General features: G+C 42.2%; 3 protein-coding genes across 4 annotated transcripts in view; 1 reads left to right on the top strand and 2 right to left on the bottom strand.

Annotated features, from left to right (window-relative positions):
- Positions 1-12,079, top strand: part of KIAA2012 (KIAA2012 ortholog) — a 139,262-nt gene extending 127,183 nt beyond the window's left edge. For both annotated transcript variants that reach the window (XM_033230683.1, XM_033230682.1), the window contains exons 20-24: positions 1,882-2,084; positions 2,773-2,945; positions 4,032-4,251; positions 9,622-9,780; positions 11,886-12,079. In XM_033230683.1, the coding sequence (XP_033086574.1) occupies positions 1,882-2,084; positions 2,773-2,945; positions 4,032-4,251; positions 9,622-9,760 (735 nt within the window). In that variant the 3' untranslated portion in view covers positions 9,761-9,780; positions 11,886-12,079. The remainder of the gene's footprint in view (positions 1-1,881; positions 2,085-2,772; positions 2,946-4,031; positions 4,252-9,621; positions 9,781-11,885) is intronic.
- LOC117094644 (DAZ-associated protein 2-like) lies at positions 8,179-9,830 on the bottom strand. Its single transcript, XM_033230684.1, has one exon. The coding sequence runs from the start codon at positions 9,122-9,124 to the stop codon at positions 8,588-8,590; it is 537 nt and encodes a 178-aa protein (XP_033086575.1). The 5' UTR covers positions 9,125-9,830; the 3' UTR covers positions 8,179-8,587.
- Positions 12,080-13,366: 1,287 nt separating the features above from the next.
- The window catches only part of SUMO1 (small ubiquitin like modifier 1), a 34,422-nt gene continuing 21,833 nt past the window's right edge, over positions 13,367-25,955 (bottom strand). The window contains exons 3-5 of the mRNA XM_033230681.1: positions 22,203-22,280; positions 17,983-18,054; positions 13,367-14,207 (exon numbers count right to left, since the gene is read on the bottom strand). Of these exons, the coding sequence (XP_033086572.1) occupies positions 14,139-14,207; positions 17,983-18,054; positions 22,203-22,280 (219 nt within the window). The 3' untranslated portion in view covers positions 13,367-14,138. The remainder of the gene's footprint in view (positions 14,208-17,982; positions 18,055-22,202; positions 22,281-25,955) is intronic.

Here is a 25,955-nt window from a genome sequence, read left to right as displayed (position 1 = left end):
TTTACAGATCCAGAAATAGAAACTGGAAAGAGTTAAATGCAGGTTGCCAGAAATTGCACAACCATTGAGTGGTAGAGCCAAGACTTAAGCTTAGGTCCTTTGACTCCAAGTTCAGGACTCTTGTCACCATTTTAAATTATTATCTATTTACTTATTTTATGGCTCATGGACTTCCAAAAAGGATTCCAGGAAGATTATCCTTTATAGTTCTCAGTCCCTCCCAGTTGCCTGGATCACACAATTCTGCTCTGCACAACAGATGAAAATTTTAACCTATGGGCAAAACTTTTCTGAACCTGCGGGATCATCAGCATTTCTTAGATTTATTGTCAATCCATAGCACTATGCTGCCTCTGCAAAGGCTAAAAAGCAAGGAGGTTTTTCTCTGAGTTGGATACACAGAGTTCCTGGAAGGCTTGCCTCTCAAGGTTCCCTTCAGAGGCATATTTCTGAGGAAGAGGCACTAGGGAGAAAAAGAAAGCTATGACAACCTTCATATAAACTGAAAGAACAACCTTCCATTGGAAAGGTGAGTTTCTATGGGATTAAATGTGAGTCTGACCCATCTAAACCTAAAATTTCCCCCTGGTAAAATAGCTTCTTTTTCTTTTTTTTTTTTTTTAGAGGGAGTTTCACTCTTGTTGCCCAGGCTGGAGTGCAATGGCGCAATCTCAGCTCACTGCAACCTCCACCTCCCAGGTTCAAGCAATGTTCCTGCCTCAGCCTCCCGAGTAGCTGGCATTACAGCCACACACCACCACACCTGGCTAATTTTGTATTTTTAGTAGAGATAGGGTTTCTCCATGTTGATCAGGCTGGTCTCGAACTCCCTACCTCAGGTGATCTGCCCACCTCAGCCTCCCAAAGTGTTGGGATTACAGGTGTGAGCCAATGCGACCGGCCAGTAAAATGACTTCTATCTAGAACCTGTGGTTCCTAGCTCTAGCTTCATGTTAGAATCACTCAAGAAACTTTTTAACAACTGAGGCCTTCCACCTAGAGATTCTCATTGGTGTGGGTAGAGTCTTGGCCTCAAGTAGTTTTGTTTTCATATATATATAAATATAATTTTTTTTTTGACAGAGTCTTGCTGTGTTGCCCAGGTTGCAGTGCAGTGGTGAGATCTCAACTCACTGCAACCTCCATCTCCTGGGTTCAAGCAATTTTCCTGCTTCAGCCTCCTGAGTAGCTGGGATTACAGGCCTGCGCCACCACGCCCGGCTAATTTTTGTAGTTTTAGTAGAGATGGGGTTTCACCTGTTGGCCACGCTGGCCTGGAACTCCTGACCCCAGGTGATCCACCCACCTCGGCCTCCCAAAGTGTTGGGATTATATTTTTGTTTTTATATTTTTGAGACAGAGTCTTGCTTTGCCACCCAGGAGTGCAGTGGCATGATCATAGGTCACTTGCTACCTTGAACCTCTGGGCCCAAGCAATCCTCCCACCTCAGCCTCCCGAAATGCGGGGGTTACAGGCGTGAACTACTGCACCCAGCCACAAGTAATTTTTGAAAGCTCCTTGGGTGATTCTAAAGTGCAGCCAGGGATGAGAACTCTAGAATCTGCCGTGTACTGGACATTATGTTGGCACTTTGATTATTTCAGCTAATCCTGGCAACAGACCATGAGGAAGACAATATTGAGAAGTTTAAGTTGTGATCCCTAAATCCCAAAGCAATTAAGAGGGAGCGTTGAATCCAGGTCAATCGGACCCGAAAGTCCAAGCTGGTGGCGGCTAAGTCTATGCAGCTGTGGGCAGAGTGTGGCGTCTGTTTTGTGATTCCATCTTTGATTAGAGACAACACTATCTTGGGTGGAGAAGGGCTCACTGCTGAGACAGACCCATCTGTTTATTGCACTGAGAATACTCTGGTTTCTTAGGCCCTCCTCACTAAGAGGGAGCAGGAGAAGGCTTCCTGGGACAGGCTTCGAGCAGAAAGAGCCAAGATGAGGCGGCTGGAGGTGGAGAAGAAGAGAAGGGAGCAGGAAGAGCAAAGGCAGCTCCAGCAGGAGCAGCTGAAGAGAGCCAAAAAGATGGAGGAGGAGCTGGAGCTGGAGCAGCAGAGACGTGCAGAAGAGATCCGGTAGGTTGGGCAAGCCAAAGAGACTACAGCCATGTTAGGAAGCAGGAGAAAAAGGCAGTGGTTGACCTCCCCTAGGGGCAATGTTTGGTTCTGAGACTCATGCCCTGAAGTTAAAAGAGCATATGTCATTTTTCTCTATCCTCAGTTTTCCTAGGAACAACACTGACCAGAGATAAGCTGCAGCGTCTCAACCATGTGCACTGATTGATACACTCTGCTGAATGTCACTCTCTTTCAAGTTTACAACCCCATGTGAGGGTTACTCACGTTGATGACCCTGAGATCTTCTTGAGAAGGCTCTGAGATTCAGTCCAGCAAACATTTGTCAAGCCCCTGCACTTTGTTGTCTGCAACGTGCTAGGCCCTTTCACAGGCCTCAGCTGCGATTTAATCTTCACAACCCTGTGAGGCAGGAGTTTCAAAATCATAAGCATGAAAAATGAACTTAAGACCCCTGCCCCAGAGCATAGAGCTGTGTACTGAAACGTCTAGGCTTCCGGTTTCAAGCCCACTGGGCTCTTTGCTCTTCAATCCTGGCCTCCCTTGGAAAACTGAGTCTCCTGAAATAGGGTGCTCCCTGTGGCGTGTGGGCTGCAGAGTCTCCCCCATGGGCACTGTCTGTTGGCTTATCTCACAAGGATGCCTCAGTGTTTTCTGCCATTTCCCTGACCATCTTGTGTTTTCTCAGCTTGAGGAAACAGAGACTCCAAGAAGAACAGCAGCAGCAGGAGGAGGAGGAGAGAAAGCAGCAACTCAGGTTGAAAGCAGCCCAGGAGAGGGCCCGGCAACAGCAAGAGGAGTTTCGGAGGAAACTGCGAGAACTACAGAGAAAAAAGCAGCAGGAGGAAGCCGAGAGGGCCGGTGAGGGGGTTCTTGAGCTCTTTGCCTCTCTCTTCTATTTGGGGCAGAAACATTTTTATCCAACTGTGAGTGTTCATTTATTCCTATCCTAGGCGTTAGTGTGTTAAGCACTCATTTATATAATATATAAACTATTTTTTTCAAAGTGATTATATATGACTATAGTGTGTTAATATAGATCTAAATAAGAAAGTAATGACTTGCTTGTGGAAATGACTCCAGAGTCCTGCTCTCAATCCAACAATCTCCTGAACTGGGATCCTGCCCTTCCCTTTGCCCTTTCGGCATTGCTCAGGAGCTACCTAAATTGGAGCACAGTCCTACTCCTTGCTTCCTTCCGGAGCAGATGGAAACAGCCACAAACATCTGGATAGCTTCAGGGCAGACTTTCAGGTGCTGATATGTGGAATCTCGCCAGCCTCTTTTTAAAAATCATTTGTTTGTTTGTTTGTTTGTTTGAGTTGGAGCCTAGCACTGTCGCCTGGGCTGGAGTGCAATGGCGTGATCTCAGCAACCTCTGCCTCCCGGGTTCAAGCAATTCTCCTGCCTCAGCCTCCTGAGTAACTGGGATTACAGGCACCCACCACCATGAACGGATAATTTTTTGTATTTTTAGTAGAGCTGGAGTTTCACTCTGTTGGCCAGGCTGGTCTCGAATTCCTGACCTCATGATCTGCCCGCCTCGGCCTCCCAAAGTGCTGGGATTACAGGCTTGAGCCACTGCGCCCGGCCAGGAAGCACCAAGTTTCTCTAGGAAGCACCAAGTTTCTCTAGACCCTGATCTGACACTCCTCTCTAACCCAGCTTCATACCACCACATAAACACACCGGGCTCTGGAAAAATTCTTCCCCAAGGCTTTGTATTAACTGCATAGTGTACTACACGTAGTAGGTGCTTAATAAAGGACTCAAATTAGTAAATTAATGCCTAAGGTACTCACCAGAGAGGATGTGGCAGCCTGCTAGCAGGTAAACTGCAAAATTTCTCACGGGGAGTCCTTCAGAATCAGATTTGAGAATTGGATCAGAAAATTGTTTTCCCCAAAACTGATCCCTGCTGAGCCCACCCCCTTTTCTATTCTGCAGAGGCAGAGAAGCAAAGGCAAAAGGAATTGGAAATGCAGTTAGCAGAAGAACAAAAACACCTGATGGAAATGGCTGAAGAGGAACGACTGGAGTACCAGCGTCGAAAACAGGAAGTAGAAGAGAAGGCTCAGCTGGAGGCAGAGGAGAGGAGGCAAAAGGAAGAGGAAGCAGCAAGACTGGCTCTGGAAGAAGCCACGAAACAAGCCCAGAAACAAGCCAGGTACTGGACATTTGGGCAACAGTTGCCATAAGGGGATGGTCCAAGGGCTTCACTGTCCAGTGCTTAGTGCTAGCCTTGCAATGCCGTTAGACAAGAAAAGTCCCCCGACACCAAGCATGGTTTGGAAGACTGAAAGGCATAGAGGGATTCTTTTGCTGCAAATGTCAAGGATTCCTCCATGGCTTAAAGAAGTCGTAATGAATCTATAAGGAAGTTTAGAGATATCTACCTCAATCCTCTATAGATGAAAAAAGCAAGTCCCAAAGAGGGAAAGGATCTTGATCACGGACAAACGTGACTTAGGGACAATGCCAGGACCAGATCTAAGACCTCCTGATTTCAAACCCACTGTCTTCCTTGATATCTACTGAGTGCCTGTTATGTGCCAAACACTGTCCTAGACACTAGGAATTCTGGAGTAAGCAAGACAGAGAAGGTCTGTCTTCCCATCGCATTTACATTCTAGGGGTGGGAGTGGGGACAGACTCTAAACAAATATTTTCTAAAGCCAACAATAAATGCTATACAGAAAAAAATTTAAATATGTGACAGGACGCCGGGCACAGTGGCTCACACATGTTAATTCCAGCACTTTGGGAGACGAAGATGAGAGAATTGCTTGAGCTCAGGAGTTCAAGACTAGCCTAGGCAACTAAGTGAAACCTCCATCCCTACAAAAAATCAAAAAATTAGCTGGGTGTGGTGGTGAGTGCCTGTGGTCCCAGTTACATGGGAGGCTGAGGCAGGAGGATCGCTTGAGCCTGGGAGGTTAAGGCTGCAGTGAGCCAAGATCAAGTCACTGCACTCCAGCCTGGGTGACACAGCAAGATTCTCTCTTTAAAAAAAAAAAAAAAGGCGGGGGGTGCCAGGTGCAGTGGCTCATGCCTGTAATCCTAGCACTTTGGGAGGCTGAGGCAAGTGGATCACCTGAGGTCAGGAGTTCGAGACCAGCCTGGTCAACATGGTGAAACCTCATCTCTACTAAAAATACAAAAAGTAGCTGGGCGTGGTGGCGGGTGCCTGTCATCCCAGCTACTCGGGAGGCTGAGGCAGGAGAATTGCTTGAAACTAGGAGGTAGAGGTTGCAGTGAGCCGAGATTGTGCCATTGCACTCCAGCCTGGGCAACAAGAGCAAGGCTTTGTCTCAAAAAAAAAAAAAAAAAAAAAGGATGTGATAGGATTGCAAGTGGCTTATTTTAATTGGTTAGCCAGGGCAAGACCTCTCAGAAGAGGTGTCATATATGGTGAAACTTGAATAACAAAGAGCCACCTAAACATCTGGGAGAAAAATATTCCAGCAAGTAAACAGTAAATACAAAGGTCTGAAAAAAGAAATGAGACTGGCATGTTGGAAGAATAAAAGACAGACAGTATGGATGGAATGAAGTGGATGAAGGGCAAAGAATACTTCCAGATGAAGTTAGGGATGTGGGCCAAGACCAGATCTAACATGAGGGCCTTGTTAGGAGAAAAAGCACAGAATCCAAGTCATCCGGGGCCAGGGGAATTTTCTCCCTTTATTCTCCTACAATAGTGATTATCATTGCATCTTTCTGATAATAAAAACTGAGGTATGTATTTCAATTGACTCTTCAAAAAGCTAGGTCCTCTATAGTTGCTACATCATGAACTTCCCTTCCTTAGTGAAAGCAACTAATAATCATCCCTCTTTAGAACCACCAAAGTTGAAGGGTAAAGAGGCACAACCCAGAAAACCGTGATTCCAAAGTTAACTGTAAATACTTTTCCCCTTGATATTTGTCCACAACTTAAGCTGAATCTAAGATGATAAATACTCTTTAGGGGACCAAAAAGAGAAGGCAGCCAGTGCAACTCAATTTCAAGGTTGTCTACTAACCTTGAGTTCTTCCTTCTCTGGACTTGCCTCAGCTGTTACGTGAATTACAAAATGGATCATTAGGAAAGCCATGACTCCATTTCAAAATTATGTATTCCATGTACCATAGAAGCAGAATTAGATTCCTAAATATTGAGACCACAGGCGAACTATTGGGAGTTCCAACTTTTCACTGGAAGAAAACTGACAGTCATCCAAGGGAAAGCGGGGCAATTTATAAGGCTAGTCCAAGTAGCTGAAAGCAGAGAACCAAATAACTAAAGGAATGAGGGGAAGAGCCTCACTCTACCAAGACTCAGGAGAATTTGATACTAACTGGCTTTATTTCATCTTCACTGTGACACTGGCCCTGGTACTTTAACTTCTCTGGCCCATTTCCTCACCCCACCCCACTTTTTTTTGAGACAGAGTCTCACTCTGTTGCCCAGGCTGGAGTACAGTGGCACAATCTCTACCTCCACCTCCCAGATTCAAGAGATTTGTGCCTCAGCCTCCCAAGTAACTGGGAGTACAGGCATGTGCCACCATACCGGCTAGTTTTTGTATTTTTTATTTATTTATTTTTTCAAATCTTCAAAATAGTCTTTATTCTACATTTAGCATAAAATTGCACAAGTTAACTGCACCACAGTGTAGAGAGAGACATATAATGCTGAATGTCCAGAACAGTCAATGGTACAGTCAGACATCACATGTACAGAACTCACAATTTAGATGAACTGAAATTACAAGACAAAATAAAATCTAATTTCAGAAAATAAAATCAAAACATTAAGGATCCCTGAAATATTCTTAAGCCTAATGAGATTTCACTGGACTCAAGTCATTTTGTAGTGAGGCATTCACAGTATGACCTTATTAACCCAGTCTAGGAATTTTGGGGAGCCAAATGAGTGGCTGCATCAGACACTCTGACAAAAAAAAAATGGTAACCAATTTTTGATCTGAAAACTCCTCGTAATTTGGCCCTGAACACATCAATCAGGCTTTTGAAATGCATCCTCCTCCTTGCCCCTCTTTTTTTTTTTTTTTTTTTTTTTTTTTGAGATGGAGTCTCCCTCTGTCACCAGGCTGGAGTGCAGTGGCGCGATCTCGGTTCACTGCACCCTCTGCCTCCCAGGTTCAAGCGATTCTCCTGCCTCAGCTTCCTGAGTAGCTGGAATTACAGGCACCTGCCACCACGCCCGGCTAATTTTTGTATTTTTAGTAGAGATGGGGTTTCACCATGTTGGCCAGGATGGTCTCGATCTCTTGACCTCGTGATCCGCCCACCTCAGCCTCCCAAAGCGCTGAGATTACAGGCGTGAACCACCGCGCCCAGCTGCCCCTCATATTTTAAACCAACTGTTGTTCACAGTACAGTTTGCACGATATCTTTGTTCAAACATAGCTGTTTTTCTGGCACCAAAACAAATTTGGGTTAGGTTCGTGTATGCAGAGACAACCTATGAGGAGGGTCCAAAAGGCACCCTCCACTTTACCTGAGGAAATACGAAAGCAGAAGTAATGGGATCTGTGCTTGGGGCACAGAGTGGGTTTCAGAGGATCCTTGTGAAAGACTAGTTAAAAGATGACAAGTGGGGAGAAGTGTGAGGAAAGAAGGAAATTACTCTGACTTTCTGTCCTGCACCATTGATTCAATGGAGCCTGGCGGGAGGAAATAGAAGACTAGGGTTGGAGATGGGATGGGTGGGGCAAGGGATGGAAAGGAAAAGGTAGACAACTAATGCGTTCCATTTATAACAAGTAATATAAATCAAAGACAATGGAGATTAAAGGCCAATCAGAATACTTTCATAACTTTTTTTTTTTTTTTTTTTTTGAGACGGAGTTTCGCTCTTGTTGCCCAGGCTGGAATGCAATGGTGCGATCTCAGCTCACCGCAACCTCTGCCTCCCAGGTTCAAGCAATTCTCTTGCCTCAGCCTCCTGAGTAGCTGGGATTACAGGCACGTGCCACCATGCCTGGCTAATTTTGTATTTTTAGTAGAGACGGGTTTTCTCCATGTTGGTCAGGCTTGTCTAGAACTCCTAACCTCAGGTAATCCGCCTGCCTCAGCTTCGCAAAGTGCTGGGATTACAGGTGTGAGCCACTGGCCTGGCCCTAATTTGGCAACTTTAATTCTTAGAAAGATCAAAGTTCCCTCCAAACCTAATTTGATGTTTTATTACTAACAGCAAAGACCAGTATGGTAAAATATTACTCCAGAGAAGTTAAAGGAAGATCCTTAGGGCAGCTTCACCCACATTCATTTTATGAATGGATACCTCCCCTACCTCAAAATGCTTTAGGGAGGTACTGCTGCCATTACATGGTTCCTTATTAAATTTGGAAAGTGCTTGAAAGTTTGGGCATCAGAAAGACATTCCAACATGTGTCTAAACTGCAACTTCAGGTTAATATGACTACAGCAGTTACATTGTGAGAAGTGTTGAAGTTATGTGATGTCTTTCCCAGCACAAAGGTTGCCTTGGTTCCTCACCAGATGGTGTAGCCACCATCTGAATCACCCATGAAAAAGTTCCCCTTCCACTGAGTTACAAGGACGTTGGCTCCCTGCATGACTGCAAGCTGAGCAGTATTGGGAGGGCATCCAGGAGGTGGAGGAGGAATGTTGCCAGCAGTAGCCCCAGCTCCAAATCTGAAACCTGCATCATACCCTCCTTCCACCAGCACTGTGGAGTCAGATGGATAGATGGGACCAAGTGGATAATAATCCGTGGGGAGTGTGGAACCTAAAGACCCAACAGCCACTGATTGGGCCATGGGAAGATACAGAGAGGCTCCAGAAAATGTGGCCGATGTGGTGGGGACTGTGGCAGCCCCTGGATGCACAAAGCTTGGACGATTGAGCTCTGAGTAGGCAGGTGAAGCATCAGTATAGGGTGGAGCCTGTAAAAGATGCAAGGTCTGAGGGTATACTGGACTCCCAGGAGGCTGCACAGGATAGGTTGGCTGTGTCAGATATTGACCTTTGCTGTTCGTGGTGACTGCGGGTCCGGTTCGTCTCAGCATTGGGGACGGTTATCTTTTCCGTCCTCTTCCTGTTTGGAGCCACTTCACATCACGTGACAGTCCATCCATCTAGCGTCACCCAACGCCTGAGTGGTGCTGCCACTGCAGTTTTTGTATTTTTAGTAGAGACGGGGTTTCACCATGTTGCTCAGGCTGATCTCAAACACCTGGCCTATCTGCTCGTCTCTACCTCCCAAAGTGCTGGGATTACAGGCATAGCCAGTGCACCTAGCCTGTTTCCTCATCTCTTAAATGAGGGAGTCCTTTCTAGCAGTATAAGAACTGAATTATGCCTTCCCTTTTACTTTTCCAATAGGAGGCTCATGGTACTCCAAACCTTGTGTGTAAATTTACTAAATGAAGAGTATGATCTTCCACTAAAATCCAAGATCAACAGCCCAAAGTTATTTGAATCTAAAGTTATCCTGCTGGCTTATGAGGACAATTTCTAGGGTGCTTAATCATTATTGGAATTGGGGGTGGGGTTGTCTCCTTAGGCAAAAAGCTGCCTTGAAGAAACATCTTCATTTCCATCAAGAACTCCATAAGGAAGCCAGTGGTCTGCAGTGGACACATAACATTTCCAGACCATGGGTTTACTCTTATTTCCAGTTCCTACAAATACCCAGGCCTTAAGGCTAGAAGAAAACTAAAAAGTAAGTTGGGAGGTGGTGACAGAAAAGGAGAAATTTCCCTTTATAATAAAGTTCCAGGGGCCAGGCATGGTGGCTCATCCATGTAATCCCAGCACTTTGAGAGGCTGAGGCGGGAGGCTTGCTTGAGGCCAGGAGTTCGAGACCATCCTAGGCAACATAGTGGAAACCCCATCTTTATAAAAAATGTTTAAATTAGCCAGGCATGGTGGGGTGTGCCTATAATCCCAGCTGCTCAGGAGGCTGAAGCAGGAGGATTGCTTGAGCCTAGGAGTTCCAGGCTGCATCGAGTACAGTGCCACTGTACTGCAGCCTGGGTGACAGAGTGGGACCCTGTCTCTTAAGAAAAAAAAAAGTTCCATTCTGAGCCCAGTTAGTTCCATTTCATCTGGTTAACCTCAACCCACACCTAAGATATTCTCTACTCTGGAACCTCCATTTCCATCACCCCTCCACAACTCACACACTTTGTTCAAACCAATTGAACTCTTCATGCACCTAAATCCTTTATGTTCTCCAGAACCACAAAAATCCAGAAGCCTTGGTGCCTAAAACTGCCCATAATTTCAGCCTGAAACACTAACGTGGTCTTAGGATAGTCAAAGTATTTCATTTCAGTCAATGTATCTGAAAGAGTTGTAGATAAATGAAAATTTTGTAATACAAATAATTTTGAGTTAGCTCAGAGAAACTAATTTATATATTCAAATATATATATTAAGAATTTTATACCTCTCTATAAAGCAAAACCACAATCATTTCACCCTAAGATCTAAAACTTAATGTCTATTTAGAACAAGGTATATTTGCAATCACTTGATAAATGTTCATTTCAGCAAAATGAGCTGTTTTGTGAGGCCATTCTCACATCCTCAAAGTATAGATTCTAGCGCTGCACTGCTGAGTAACACAGCACCAGCCGCATGTAGCAATTTAAACTTGTTAAAACATTCTTCAATCACAACACCCCCATTTCAAGTGCTCAGGTCATGTGTGGTTACCAGCTACCGTACTGGAAAGCACAGATGTAGAATATTTCCATGACAGGACGTTCTATTGGGCAGCATTATTCTAGAGCTCTGAACATTAATAAATCTTGAGTTTTAGCCCCTGTGCCCCGAAGAATTAACCACTCACAAAATTTCCCCAGTTGAAAAATTACATTGACTCTACCAGGATGTCTTTTTTTTTTTTTTTTTAAAGACAGGGTCTCGCTCTGTCACCCAAGCTAGAGTGCAGCGGCACAATCACAGCTCACTGCTGCCTTGACCTCCTGGGCTCAGACGATCCTCCCACCTCAGCCTCCCAAGTAGCTGAGACTACAGGCACGCATCACCGCACTTGCCTAATTTGTGTATTTTTAGTATAGACGGGGTTTCGTCATGTTGCTCAGGCTGGTCTCAAACTCCTGGTCTCAAGTGATCTGCCTGCCTCAGCCTTCCAAAGTGCTGGGGTTACAGACACGAGTCGCTGTGCCTGGCCCAGGATGAGACGTGATTAGATATTTAACAGCTCTCTTTTAATATTTAATAAAATACCACTTTAACAAAATGGATGAAGAAAGATATTTTTAACATACAAGTTACATAAAAGGATGTAATTTAAATCCAGAGCATATGAACCTGAATTTTTTCACAAATTTCCTTTGGCCCTACTCTGTAGTTCACTGTCCACAGATGAAAAGCTTAATATTTGCAAGTAATCCCCCCCAATTCCTCATTAATGTTTGTAAGGTATTTAATTTCTACAGAAATTACACCTTTACAACTCAGAAATCCAATCTATGTGTATTCTGTATTGCTGTTACTGGACTTGCTTAGATTTGATCCTTATTTTAACTCCTTGTTTTATGTAAAAATTAAATAGAAATAAAACAGTTAAACTAGATAATATCAGTCATACTGAACTTAAATATGTCATCTAAACGTTTTCTCAAGCTTGTGGACCCTATCTGAACATTCATTCAATCAATTCATTTAATACTACTTAATCAGATAAGAAAGGAGCATCTCAAATAATTCAACCCACAACAGAACAAATACTTAAGGAAAACATCCTTGTGGGGGAAAATTACCATTGCTGACTTTATTTTCTCCCTTCTTTTACAGATTAGGATGTTGCAGTCAAGCACCAGATAAGAGTGGCTTCACTAAACGTTATCCAAGGTCCCTTCAGAAATCCGATAATCTGTTAAAATTTTTGTTGTGAAATGCCTATTTTATCAGCACTGCTAATCAGATAAGCACAAATTTAAGTTAACCATAGCAGAGTGCAACACATTTAGAATCCAAAAAACTAAAAACAAAAACATTACTTCCTCAGTAGCTACGTCCCACCACCTAAATCCTGAGAGCCTTCAGACATTTAGAGACGCAAACAAAATTAAGATATGAAACTACATATTCTAATAGTTCAAATACCCAATCAGATCTGTTATTCAGTCTTGACAGAAATATGCAGCTCATGAGGATTTTCTTAAAATGGGCCTAGTTCCTAATCACTGTTTAATGAATATAATCATAAATATCAGGTGACAATCTAAAAGCTCTAACTTACACCATACAAATAATTTTTCAGTTAGGGTCAAACATAAGAATTAGAAGATCAAGCCAATCAATTTCTTTCTCAAAAGCTTCGACCTGAGTAGGTGTGTAAGCTGTAGTAGTTTATAAAATGCATTCAAAGTGGGTTTTATTTGGTCTTCTCAACTAGTTAGATGACACTCTATTTGAAATAACATGAAACTGGACTGTATGTATGCACACATGCAGTAAATTCTGTGACTCAGCATTAAAAGGAAAAGTTAAGCACTCTAATAGGAACAACTAATCTGATATTTTAATTTTACACAAAGTTTAAATATTTAAGATATAAATAAATATGGCTGGGCCAGGCGCAGTGTCTCACGCCTGTAATCCCAGCACTTTGGGAGCCCGAGGCGGGCAGATCACAGGGTTAAGCGATCGAGATCATTCTGGCCAACATGGTGAACCCCATCTCTATTAAAAATACAAAAATTAGCCGGGCGTAGTGGCACGCGCCTGTAGTCCCAGCTACTCAGGAGGCTGAGGCAGAAGAATCACTTGAACCCGGGAGGCAGAGGTTGCAGTGAGCCAAGATCACACCACTTTACTCCAGCCTGGGTGACAGAAAGAGACCCCATCTCAAAAAAAAAAAAAAAAAGATATAAAGAAATAAAAGGAAAACATAAAATATACCAAACCTTACCATTTTGTACATTGTTAAAGGAAGAATTGAAATTATCGATAAAAATCAATTAAGCAATTTTGGCATGCCCATTTATTCAACATGATTAGGTAACTGCATCATATATATGCACCATACAGGAATATCAAGTTTTCAAAAAAACAGAACACTGAATATTAAAAAGGTATTGTGGCCTTAATTAAATCCTTGATTCAGAAGGCACTTCAGGAACTTTCAGTGCTTCAAAGTCATTAACATCATAACTGTACAGTAATGAAGAAAAAATTTGTACCATGTGCAATTTCCAGTATTTATGCAAGAAAACCTTATTTTAGGCATTTTCTTTTTTATTTCTATACAATTAAAATAAAATAAGCATTAGTACGATTTTTACAAATATTGTTTATTTTAATGAAGCTGGTACAGACAATGTCCATTTAAAACCCATATCCCAGGCCAAAAAGTACAAATAAAATCAAAAAGAGCAGTGTTCTGTTGTATTCATTTCTGCATGTATAGCTTTATTAATTGCTAATGAAAATCAGAACTTTTCTGGGATCTTCTGACAAGATTTTTAAAAAATCTTAAAATGCCTTTTCTTCAGTGAAGCCATCTTTGGAGTTAGTCATTACTCTCACCTTATCTGTCATCTTGACTTCAACCTGATATTCTTCTTCTTTTGGTCCAGACCCTCAAATTTTAAAAGTAGCTTCAAGTTAAGGAAAGGTCATTTTTCCACAGTTCAGTTCTCTGAAAAACTTCCATCTCCCACTGAAAGTCACAGTCCAGGAGTGAAGCAATCACATGCTAGAACATCAGGGCCAATTGGAAAGTCATTATGAACACTTGCATTGGTCGATCTTATTTATCACCACAAGCCTGAAAATGCAATGTCCTGAAAAAGGTGGCCTCTCTGTGCACACGTAATTTTTAAAAAGGAGAGGGTAATATGAAGGGGATTGAGGCTTGATCACCAAAAATCAGCACAATGAAAACAAACAATAATGAATAATGAGCACTAGAATTCAAATTACCAGATGTTTCAAAGAGATGGGGTGCCAGTTTTCAATTCCATTTTGAACACCACATTACAAAAGAACTATTTTTAAAAATAAAAAAGGATTGAGGGAAAAGAAAAAAAATAAAAAGAATATCTAAACTGTTGAATGACCCCCCGTTTGTTCCTGATAAACTTCAATCACATCTTCTTCCTCCATTCCCAGCTGTAAGAGGAAAGAAAAATGTTAGTAGAATATAAAAGCAGTTTTTAAATTGACTACAATTATGTGGCCACTAATTTAAAAGTGCAAAGAGATCCAAGTGTGACCCATACTTACACTCCTCTAATATTAAGAATCCTGTTTTCTTTAATCTAAAGAACATAGAGGTGTCTTTCCTTCTGTCTGTTGAGTTATTCATCTTACTTTCCTGAGTCAATTTTACTTCCCAGTTTATTCACTATATAAAACTGAAGTGTTTTTGACAGCTATGTTAAAGAACTTTTAAATCTAATGAAACATGCACTTAATAGTTTAAATGATAGTTTAATAATAGGATATATTCTAATTTGTTTGTTTTTTGTTTTTGTTTGTTTTTGTTTTGAGACAGGGTCTCATTATATTGCCCAGGCTGGAGGACAGTGGCACAATCTTAGTTCACTGCAACCTCAGCCTCCTGGGCTCAACCTCAGCTCACTGCAACCTCAGCATCCTGGGCTCAACCAATCCTCCCACCTCAGCCTCCTGAGTAGCTGGCACTACAAGTGTGTGCCACCATACCCAGCTACTTTTTCTGTTTTTAGTAGAGATGGGATTTCGCCATGTTGCCCAGGCTGGTCTCAACTCCTGACCTGCAGTGATCCAGCCTGCCTCGGCCTCCCAAAGTGCTAGGATTGCAGGCGTGGGCCACTGTGTCTGACCAAAAAGTTTTTAATTTTATAGGTAACATTTTTGTGCAGAATTTTAAATATGAAAATTAAGTATGTTAAGAAATCTAAACATAACACATGCGAATTTAGGATTTTAAAGTGATCAGAATGGCTCTAGTAGTGCTAAGCTATCTTGGTTGTAGAACATATATGAATATTTAAGTAATTATTAAAGATGCTCTTAGGCCAGGCGCAGTGGGTCACGCCTATAATCTCAGCACTTTGGAGGCTGAAGGGCCAGGGCCGGGGCGGGGGTGGGGTGGGGGGGCGCACAGATCACCTGAGGTCAGGAGTTTGAGACGAGCCTGACCAACATGGTGAAACCCCATCTCTACTAAAAATACAAAATTAGCCAGGCATAGTGGCGCATGCCTGTAATCCCAGCTACTCAGGAGGCTGAGGCAGGAGAATCACTTGAACCCAGGAGGCAGAGGCTGCGGTGAGTCAAGATTGCGCCATTGTGCTCCAGCCTGGGCAACAAGAGCAAAACTCCATCTCAAAAAAAAAAAAAAAAAGATGCTTTTAAAACAATTTTAATTGCCCATATAGCATGGTAAACACTGCAAGGAATAAAATTCCAAATGTTATTAGAAACCTTCAAAACAGGAAGACAGCAGGAGTCCTTGAGCTATAAAGAATATAAAGCTACAAACTTCAAGAAGTACATTAATCGAGACAAGTGAACAACAGCACAGAAGTGTCACTCCCTAAAGACCTACTCTCTCCCACTGCCCCAACATTCCTCTGAAAAGATAATCTCTTAATTACAAGGAATGTGTAAGGCATGTGTCAGTAAAATGTATTGGATATCTACTGTACAGTCCCAGAGATTACGACAAGTTAGGTCAAGGAAAGTAAAAGATGAGTTTGGAACTTCTTACTGTGCCAGAAAGTAAGGAAGAAGGAAGTGTTCAAGAAGGTGGTGAATACTAGACCTAAGGGGAAAATTTCATGAGAAAGGGGATATTTGCATAGTTTCAAAGTATGTCCCCTCAAATTACTTAATTGTAACAGGAAAAACAGTTAACTACAAAGTTAAAAAAAAAAAAAAAAGACAACACTTAAACTAAGTGATCAAAGCCTGGGCACACAGGGAGACTCCATCTCTATAAAAAATTTAAAAGTGAGCAGAGCATGGTGGCACATGCCTATAATCCCAGCTATTCAGGATGCTGATAGTGATAGGATTGCTTGAGCCCAGGAGTTTGTGGCTGCAGTGAGCTATGACTACATTCTAGTAGTTATACTAGAAAAACATACTTTTTTTTTTTTTTTTTTTGGAGACAGAGGACTCCTCGCTCTGTTTCCAGGCTCATCTGGAACTCTTGGGCTCACTCAAGTGATCCTCCCACTTCAGCCTCCCAAGTAGCTAGAACTATAGGCATGCACCACCAATCCCAGCTATCAAATGCTACACAATGTTATTTTATTTTATTTTATTTTATTTTTATTTATTTATTTTTGAGACAGGTTCTCACTCTGTCACCTAGGCTGGAGCACAGTGACATGACCAGGGCTCACTGCAGCCTCAACCTCCTGGGATCAAGTGATCCTTCCACCTCAGCCCTCCTAGTAGCTGGGACTACAAGCATGTACCACTAAGCCTAGTTAATTTTTTTTCTTTTTTGAGACAGAGTCTCACTCTGTTGCCCAGACTGGAGTGCAGTGGCATGATCTCGGCTCACTGCAACCTCTGCCCCCCGGGTTCAAGTGATTCTTCTGCTTCAGCCTCCTAAGTAGCTGGGACTAGAGGCGCACGCCACCATGCCCGGCTAATTATTGTATTTTTAGTAGAGATGGGGTTTCACCATATTGGTCAGGCTAGTCTCAAACTCCTGACCTCGTGATCCGCCCGCCTTGGCCTCCCAAAGTGCTGTGATTACAGGTATAAGTCACTGCACCCGGACAAATTTTTTATTTTTAGTAGAGACGGGTTTTCATGATATTGCCCAGATTGGTCTCAAACTCCAGGACTCAAGCAATCCACCCACCTTGGCCTCCCAAAGTACTAGGATTACAAGTATTAGCCACCGTGCCTGACCCAAATGCTATGCAATTTTAATTGGTGAATCTAAGGATCAGATATACAGGGGAGTATTACACTATTCTCACAATTCAGTAAGTTTGAAATGTTTTCAAAATAAAAAACCAATAACCCTATATTGTTCCCACTATCAGAAATATCAGTAATGTTACTCTGTGTATGATGGGAATCTATGTATATAGATACACACACACACACACACACACACACACACACACAAACACTACTTTGAGATATCTCTATACAGGGAAGATGAGTGGAATATAAAAGCAAAGAAAACCGCTCATAGAATAAAAAAATTAAGGCTGGGCGTGGTGGCTCACACCTGTAACCCCAGCACTTTGGGAGGTCGAGGCAGGCGGATCACAAGGTCAGGAGATCAAGACCATCCTGGCTAACACAGTGAAACCCTGTCTCTACTAAAAAATACAAAAAATTTGCCAGGCATGGTGGTGGGCATCTGTAGTCCCAGCTACTATGGAGGCTGAGGCAGGAGAATGTCGTGAACCCGGGAGGCAGAGCTTGCAGTGAGCCAAGATCGTGCCACTGCACCTCCAGCCTGGGTGGCAGAGCGAGACTCCGTCTCAAAAAAAAAAAAAAACTTAAATGAAGACAGAGAAGCATTAAAAAAAGGATAAAACAAGATGACAGAGCCAAATATATTAATATACACTATGCTTCTGTATTAACATTCTCAAAATACGTCAAAAATCAAAATCCAGCCATTAATGTTACCATCACCGTGAAAGTATACCAGAAATTTACCAAATTTGAGGAACATTTGTCCATCTTCAAAAAGGATGTAGCATGTGCCCTATGACATTTCAGTACTCACTGCCCTTTTTATTGGCACTTTTGAAGGTACTATATGGGAAGTTCAACCCAAAACATTATTTCTTCCCTCCGACAAATGATATACCATTTAAATCAGAGAACATTCAAGAAAAGGGCAGTTTAATACCAGTGAACAAAACTGCTCAAAGGAGAATTTAAATTTTTCCTTGACTCAGGAAAAAAGTATACTCACTTCTTTTGGAGTATGATTATCAGCAATTCTCTGACCCTCAAAGAGAAACCTGAGTGAATTCATTGGAACGCCCTAAAAAGGTAAAGACAATAATAATAATATATACATACACACACAAATCTTAGAAAACATAATGGTAACTTTGATGCACAAAAAGCAAGCATGAAAGTCTTAGAACACTACATAGAAAATAAAATTAGCTAATTCAATCATAAATACCACATACTGAGTAGCAACTATTTGCAAGGCCATCCCTGTACCAATTCTTTACATACATAATCATAAGTGTTAAACACAATAATCCTGCAAGGTAGGTATTATCACCTTATCTTCATGTTACAGCTAGGGAACCTAAGGCTTGGAGCTAGCGAAGAATTTAAGCCCAAACCTGTTTCTAAGCCTGTGCTCTTGACCACTACTCAATTCATTTTGCCCTAAATCGGTAAGCTAGCATAAAAGATCAGATCAGAAACTGGATGAGCACCCTCACTAGCTTTAAACTATACTGGCAAAATTGGTTTTAAACAGATTAAATCATAAAATTTGGTAAAGCACAAATGGCTAGCTAGCTAATCTACCATAAACCTGGATGGCACAGATAGCACCATAAATATTACAAAATATATTAGTATACATTTTTCTAATCGCTCTTCAACAAAAATAGCTGAAAGGGGAGAGATGGCTCACTTGAAGTCAGGAGTTTGAGACCAGCCTGGCCAACATAATGAAACTGTCTCTACTAAAAATACAAAAATTATGGGGCAGGCGCGGTAGTTCAGCCTGTAATCCCAGCACTTTGGGAGGCCGAGGCAGGTGGGTCTCTTGAGGTCAGGAGTTCGAGACCAGCCTGGCCAACATGGTAAAACTCCATCTCTACCAAAAATACAAAAATTAGCCTAGCAAGGTGGCACGCACCTGTAATCCCAGCTACTCGGGAGACTGAGACAGAAGAATCACTTAAACCTGGGAGGCGGAGGTTGCAGTAAGCCAAGGTCATGTCACTGCACTCCAACCTGGGTGACAGAGCAAGACCTGTCTAAAAAAAAAAATACAAATACAAAAAAAATAAAAATATGAAAATTGGCCAGGCCTGGTGGCAGGTGCCTGTAATCCCAGCTACTCAGGAGACTGAGGCATGAGAGTCACTCGAGTCCAGGAGGTGGAGATTGCAGTGAGCTAAGATGGCACCACTGCATTCTAGCCTAGGCAACAGACTAAGGCTCTGTCTCAAAAAAAAAAAAAAAATCCCCTGGCCTATAGATGGGGGGTGTAAAGACTGTATGAGCCGGGCGCGGTGGCTCAAGCCTGTAATCCCAGCACTTTGGAGGCCGAGGCAGGTGGGTCTCTTGAGGTCAGGAGTTCGAGACCAGCCTGGCCAACATGGTAAAACTCCATCTCTACCAAAAATACAAAAATTAGCCTAGCAAGGTGGCACGCACCTGTAATCCCAGCTACTCGGGAGACTGAGACAGAAGAATCACTTAAACCTGGGAGGCGGAGGTTGCAGTAAGCCAAGGTCATGTCACTGCACTCCAACCTGGGTGACAGAGCAAGACCTGTCTAAAAAAAAAAATACAAATACAAAAAAAATAAAAATATGAAAATTGGCCAGGCCTGGTGGCAGGTGCCTGTAATCCCAGCTACTCAGGAGACTGAGGCATGAGAGTCACTCGAGTCCAGGAGGTGGAGATTGCAGTGAGCTAAGATGGCACCACTGCATTCTAGCCTAGGCAACAGACTAAGGCTCTGTCTCAAAAAAAAAAAAAAAATCCCCTGGCCTATAGATGGGGGGTGTAAAGACTGTATGAGCCGGGCGCGGTGGCTCAAGCCTGTAATCCCAGCACTTTGGGAGGCCGAGACGGGCGGATCACGAGGTCAGGAGATCGAGACCATCCTGGCTAATACGGTGAAACCCCGTCTCTACTAAAAAATACAAAAAACTAGCCGGGCGAGGTGGCGGGCGCCTGTAGTCCCAGCTACTCCGGAGGCTGAGGCAGGAGAATGGCGTAAACCCGGGAGGCGGAGCTTGCAGTGAGCTGAGATCCGGCCACTGCACTCCAGCCCGGGCGACAGAGCGAGACTCCGTCTCAAAAAAAAAAAAAAATACTGTATGAATTTTCTTCAGAGTTATGAAAATTAAATGACAATGAATCTTTTTCTTTTTTTTTGAGAAGGAGTCTCACTCTGCCACCCAGGCTGGAATGCAATGGCAAGATCTCAGCTCACTGCAACCTCCACCTCCTGGGTTCAAATGATTCTTCTGCCTCAGCCTCCCGAGTAGCTGGGATTACAGGTGTGCACCACCATGCCCAGCTAATTTTTGTATTTTTAGTACAGACGGGGTTTCACCATGTTGGTCAGGCTGATCTCGAACTCCTGACCTTGTGATCTGCCTGCCTCAGCCTCCCAAAGTGCTGGGATTAGAGGCCACTGCGCCCGGCCGACAATGTATCTTAAATACTTATGGCACAATACACATAATTGAGATTTCAATAAATGTTTTTTTCCCCTGATGAATTTCACCTCAATTTTCACACCCAAATTATTACAAATGTGAAGTAGTTGAACCCCAATTAATGAGATTTTATTGTTAAACAATTAAAATCTACAAAAACAGAAGAGACAAAAATGCTTATTGTTTTACTTATCCTAACACCTAGTCTCTCTTTCTTATAAGTTATTTTTATGTTAGTTACAAATTTAAACTGTTAAAAGCAAACCTTCTAAACATGAAATCTACAGGCCAGGCACGGTGGCTCACGCCTGTAATCCCAGGACTTTGGGAGGCCAAGGCGGGCGGATCACGAGGTCAGGAGTTCGAGACCAGCCTGACCAACATGGTGAAACCCCACCACTAGTAAAAATATAAAAATTAGCTGGGAGTGGTGATGCATGCCTGTAATCCCAGCTACTCGGGAGACTGAGGCAGGAGAATCGCTTGAACCAGGGAGCTGCAGGTTACAGTGAGCTGAGATCGCACCACCGCATTCCAGCCTGGGCAACAGAGCAAGACTCCATCTCAAATAAATAAATAAATGAATAAAAATAAAACTTACAATACCTGAGTTAATATTATGTAATATAATTCAATTTTTTTTCCTTTTTTTTTTTTTTGGAGATGGAGTCTTGCTCTGTCACCCAGGTTAGAGTGCAGTGGCATGAGCTCAGCTCACTGAAACCAGATGCAAGTGATTCTCCTGCCTCAGCTTCCCAAGTAGCTGGGATTACAGGCATATGCCTCCACACCTGGCTAATTTTTGTATTTTTAGTAGAAACAAGGTTTTGCCATGTTGGCCAGGCTGGTCTTGAACTCGTGCCCTCAGGTGATCTGCCCACCTCAGGCTCCCAAAGTGCTGGGATTACAGGCGTGAGCCACTGCACCCGGCCTATAATTCAATTTAACAGACTGATTAAACATATATTTCTTGCCTATTAAATCATAATTTCACTTAAAATATATCTTGATTGTCTCATACTAATTCCAATTACATTTATTTTCAAAACCTATTTTATAAGGCCAGGTGTGGTGGCTCACACCTGTAATCCCAGTACTTTGGGAGGCCGAGGTGGGCGGATACCTGAGGTCTGGAGTTAGAGACCAGCCTGACCAACATGGAGAAACCCCATCTCTACTAAAAATACAAAATTAGCTGGTTGTGGTAGTGCATGCCTATAAACCCAGCTACTTGGGAGGCTGAGGCAGGAGAATCACTTGAACTCGGGAGGCGGAGGTTGCGGTGAGCCAAGATCGCGCCATTGCACTCCAGCCTGGGCAACAAGAGCAAAACTCCATCTCAAAAAAAAAAAAAAAAGAGATAATATACTAATAATACTACTACTTAAATTTAACATATGGCTAAACACTCATGATTAGAATTCATAGTAATCATAGTAATTCATAGTAATCACCAAAAAATTACTTGCCTTTCTTGCTATATATACTGGTAAGCCATCAAGATAGAAACATTCATTTAAGCTCTCTTTACAATTCTGAGTTACTTTTCAAACTAGTTCCACATCTTACGTATTTAAACTTTAAAATGGGCCACAGGACAAAAAAAGCAATTAAACAGGGTACAAGAAATGATAAGAGTGTTTTCCTTGAGTTGCTAATGGTGAAAATAAAACAGGATTTTTCTTTTGACAACCTTCTATAAAAAAAAAAGAAAGAAAAATTAACGACAAAGCATTGTACTTAATAAATACCAAAATGGACAAACCTGTCTTTGACAGTATGATTCTTTGAGTTTCTTGAGATGTGTTGTCATTTTCACTTTGAAGTGAATCTCACTGCTATCCTAAGGAGATAAAAGAGAAAAAAATTATCCCTCTTTGTATAAACCATTTGCTTTACTTGAACCAAACTATTTAATTACAAATATAGTGCAAATAGAAACATAAACCTTGTAACCTGTATTTTTCCACCACAATATTCTTTTTAGCATTCTTAACAGGTTTTCTTAAAACACTGTAATCATCCTCAAAGCTACTGTATACCCATTACAAAAGAAACTGAGTAAAACAAAGTTAATCAGTCTTGAGTGTTAAAATTATCAGTAGAAGTAAAAGCCTAAGTAAATGCATTCCTTCATTACTGGATGGCCACTCTATTCTCAAAATAAAAGATGAACCATCACATCTTTTATTTATCCCAATAGCAACTCAAAACAAAAAGTCTGTCCCCCCAAGTGAAGTGTCACTGAAGGTGGTCACCTAGGAGAAGAGCATATACTATAAAATAAGAGACTGAGAAATTTATTCCTGCCATAAAAAAATCACCACATGGGGCTGAGCGCGGTGGTTCACGCCTATAATCCCAGCACTCTGGGAGGCCGAGGCAGGCAGATCACAAGGTCAGGAGTTCAAGACCAGCCTGACCAAAATTGTGAAACCCCGTTTCTCCTAAAAATACAAAAATTAGCCAGGTATGGTGGTGCACACCTGTAGTCCCAGTTATTCAGGAGACTGAGGCAGAAGAATCGCTTGAACCCAGGAGGTGGAAATTGCAGTGAGCCAAGAACGCGCCACTGCACTCCAGCCTGGGCGACAGAGCAGGACTCCATCACAAAAAAAAAAAAAAAATCACATGGAATCTGGTTTCTCTCACATTAGTAAAATGAGTAAGAACCTGAGTTAGTCAAACTGATTTGTGGGACGAAAAATTATTTTATTCTACTCAGATTGTGAAACAAACTATCAGCCAACCATCAGAAAAAAATACAGGTACTTGCGCCGGGCGCGGTGGCTCAAGCCTGTAATCCCAGCACTTTGGGAGGCCGAGACGGGCGGATCATGAGGTCAGGAGATCGAGACCCTCCTGGCTAATACAGTGAAACCCCGTCTCTACTAAAAATACAAAAACTAGCCGGGCGAGGTGGCGGGCGCCTGTAGTCCCAGCTACTCGGGAGGCTGAGGCAGGAGAATGGCGTAAACCCGGGAGGCGGAGCTTGCAGTGAGCTGAGATCCGGCCACTGCACTCCAGCCTGGGCGACAGAGCGAGACTCCGCCTCAAAAAAAAAAAAAAAAAAAAAAAAAATACAGGTACTTGCATAATTAAAATTTCAAAGCCAAACTTCATGACTACATTCACAAATGTGTATCTGCAGAAGCTGCACATTTACAATATTTTTGCTTGTGACTGTAACTATGAAGAAATAAAATTATCTCCATATAGATCATTTCATAAACAGATAAAATTCTACAGCAAACCTCATGCTATATACATTAAAATCACTTCCAGGCTGGGCGTGGTGGCTCATGCCTGTAATCCTAACACTTTTGGAGGCCAAGGCTGGCGGATCATTTGAGTTCAGGAGTTCGAGACCAGCCTGACGAACATGGTAAAACGCCATTTCTACTAAAAATACAAAAAAAATTAGCCAGGCGTCGTGGCGCATGCCTGTAATCCTATCTACTCGGGAGGGTGAGGCAGGAGAATAGCTTGAACCCAGGAGACGGAGGTTGCAGTGAACTGAGATCTCGCCACCGTACTCCAGCCTGGGCAACAGAATGAGACTCCGTCTCAAAAAAAAAAAAACAACAACAACAAAATCACTTCCAGATGAATTAAAGAGCTAACATTAAAATTTTTTTTGGCCAGGCACAGTGGCTCACGCCTGTAATCCCAACACTTTGAGAGGTCGAGCCAGGCAGATCACAAGGTCAGGAGTTTAAGACCAGCCTGGCCAACATGATGAAGCCCTATCTCTACTAAAAATATAAAAACTTAGCCAGGTGTAGTGGCAGTTGCTTGTAATCCCAACTACTCGGGAGGCTGAGGCAGGAGAATTGCTTGAACCCAGGAGGCAGACGTTGCAGTGAGTTGGAAGTACCACTGCACTCCAGCCTGGGCGACAGAACAAGGCTCTGCATCAAAAAATAAAATAAAATTCTCAATATATTCCCCTCAAGGGAGAATTTTTTTCCCCTAATCTTGGTCTTGGGATGCCCTATCGCAAAGCATGATTTTAACCTAAAAACCATTAAAAAAAGAGGTGGATAAATTTGACTTAATAAAAACATAAAACGTCTGTATAGTAAAAGATGCCATAAACAAAAGTTAAGACATACTGGAGGAAATGTTCATAACATGTAACAGACAAGGAAAATGAAGACAATGTTTTTTAAAATCCCACAAATTAATAATTCTTAAAGATATTCCACGGCATATGGACATATAGATCAATGTCATAAAATTGAGAGCCAAGAAATAAACCCTTATATCTATAGTCAATTTTTTGACAAGGATAACAGAACAATTCAGTGAGAAAAGGACAGTCTTTTCAACTAATGGTCTGGGACAAACACCCATACAAAAATTACTCAAAATGATTAAACATTTAAATGTAAGAGCTAAAACTATAAATAAAACCATAAAACTTTTTTTTTTTTTTTGAGACAGGGTCTCACTCTGTCACCCTGACTGGAGTGCAGTCATGTGATCACAGCTCACTGCAGCCTTGACCTCCCAGGCGCAAGCGATTCTTCCCGCTCAGCCTCCTGAGTAGCTGGGACTACAGGCATGTGCCACCATGCCCGACTAATTTTTTATATTTTTTGTAGAGATGGGGTTTTGCCATGTTGCCCAGGCTGGTCTCCAGCTCCTGAGCTCAAGCAATCTACCCACCTCAGCCTCCCAAAGTGCTGAGATTATAGGTGTGAGCCATTGCACCCAGCCTTAAAACTCTTAAAACACAAGCGTAAACCTTTGTGACCCTGGATTAGGCAATGGTTTCTTAGATAAATTACAAGCAATAAAAGAAAATACAGATGAACTTAATTCACCAAAATTAAAAACTTTATACTGCAAAGAATAAAATCAAGAAAGTGAAAAGGCAACTCAAAGATAGGAGAAAATCTATGCAAATCATATATATGATAAAGGTATAATACCCAGAATAAAAGACATATTACAACTCAACAATGAAAAGACAACTAACCCAATTTAAAAATGGGCAAAAGATCTAAAGATCTTCATTTTTCCAAAGAAGATGTAGTAACGGCCAATAAGTACATAGAAAAATGCTTGGCATCATTAGCCATCAGGAAAGTGCAAGTTGAAACCACAGTGAGATACTACTTCACACCCACAACCAAACAGATGGATAATTACAAGTGTTGACCAGAATATGGAAAAACTGTAACCCTCATATGTTGCTGCTAGGAACGTAAGATGGCAAGGCCACTGCTACAACAATTCGGCAGTTCCTCAAAAAGTAAAACACACAGTTGCATACTAGACCCAGAAATTCCACTCCTAGGTATATATCCAAGGGAGCTAAAAACATACGTCCACACAAAAACACACATGAATGTTCACAGCAACATATTAATAGTAGCCAAAATATGGAGACAAACTAAATATCCATCAACTGATAAATGGAAAATGAAATATATTCTACCCATACAATGGAACAGAATTCAGCCATTAAAAGGAATACAGTACTGATACATGCTACAGCATGAATGAACCT

Source organism: Trachypithecus francoisi, unplaced genomic scaffold (genome assembly GCF_009764315.1).
Source record: "Trachypithecus francoisi isolate TF-2019V2 unplaced genomic scaffold, Tfra_2.0 Lachesis_group13, whole genome shotgun sequence".
Taxonomy (NCBI): Eukaryota; Metazoa; Chordata; class Mammalia; order Primates; family Cercopithecidae; genus Trachypithecus; species Trachypithecus francoisi.
The sequence above is the reverse complement of the archived record's forward strand: the minus strand, read 5'-3'. Positions and strand labels throughout refer to the sequence as shown.

What these genes read in the sequence shown, in the direction of transcription:
- LOC117094644 (XM_033230684.1), bottom strand. Translation starts at nt 9,124, where the DNA reads ATGCTGAGACGAACCGGACCCGCAGTCACCACGAACAGCAAAGGTCAA.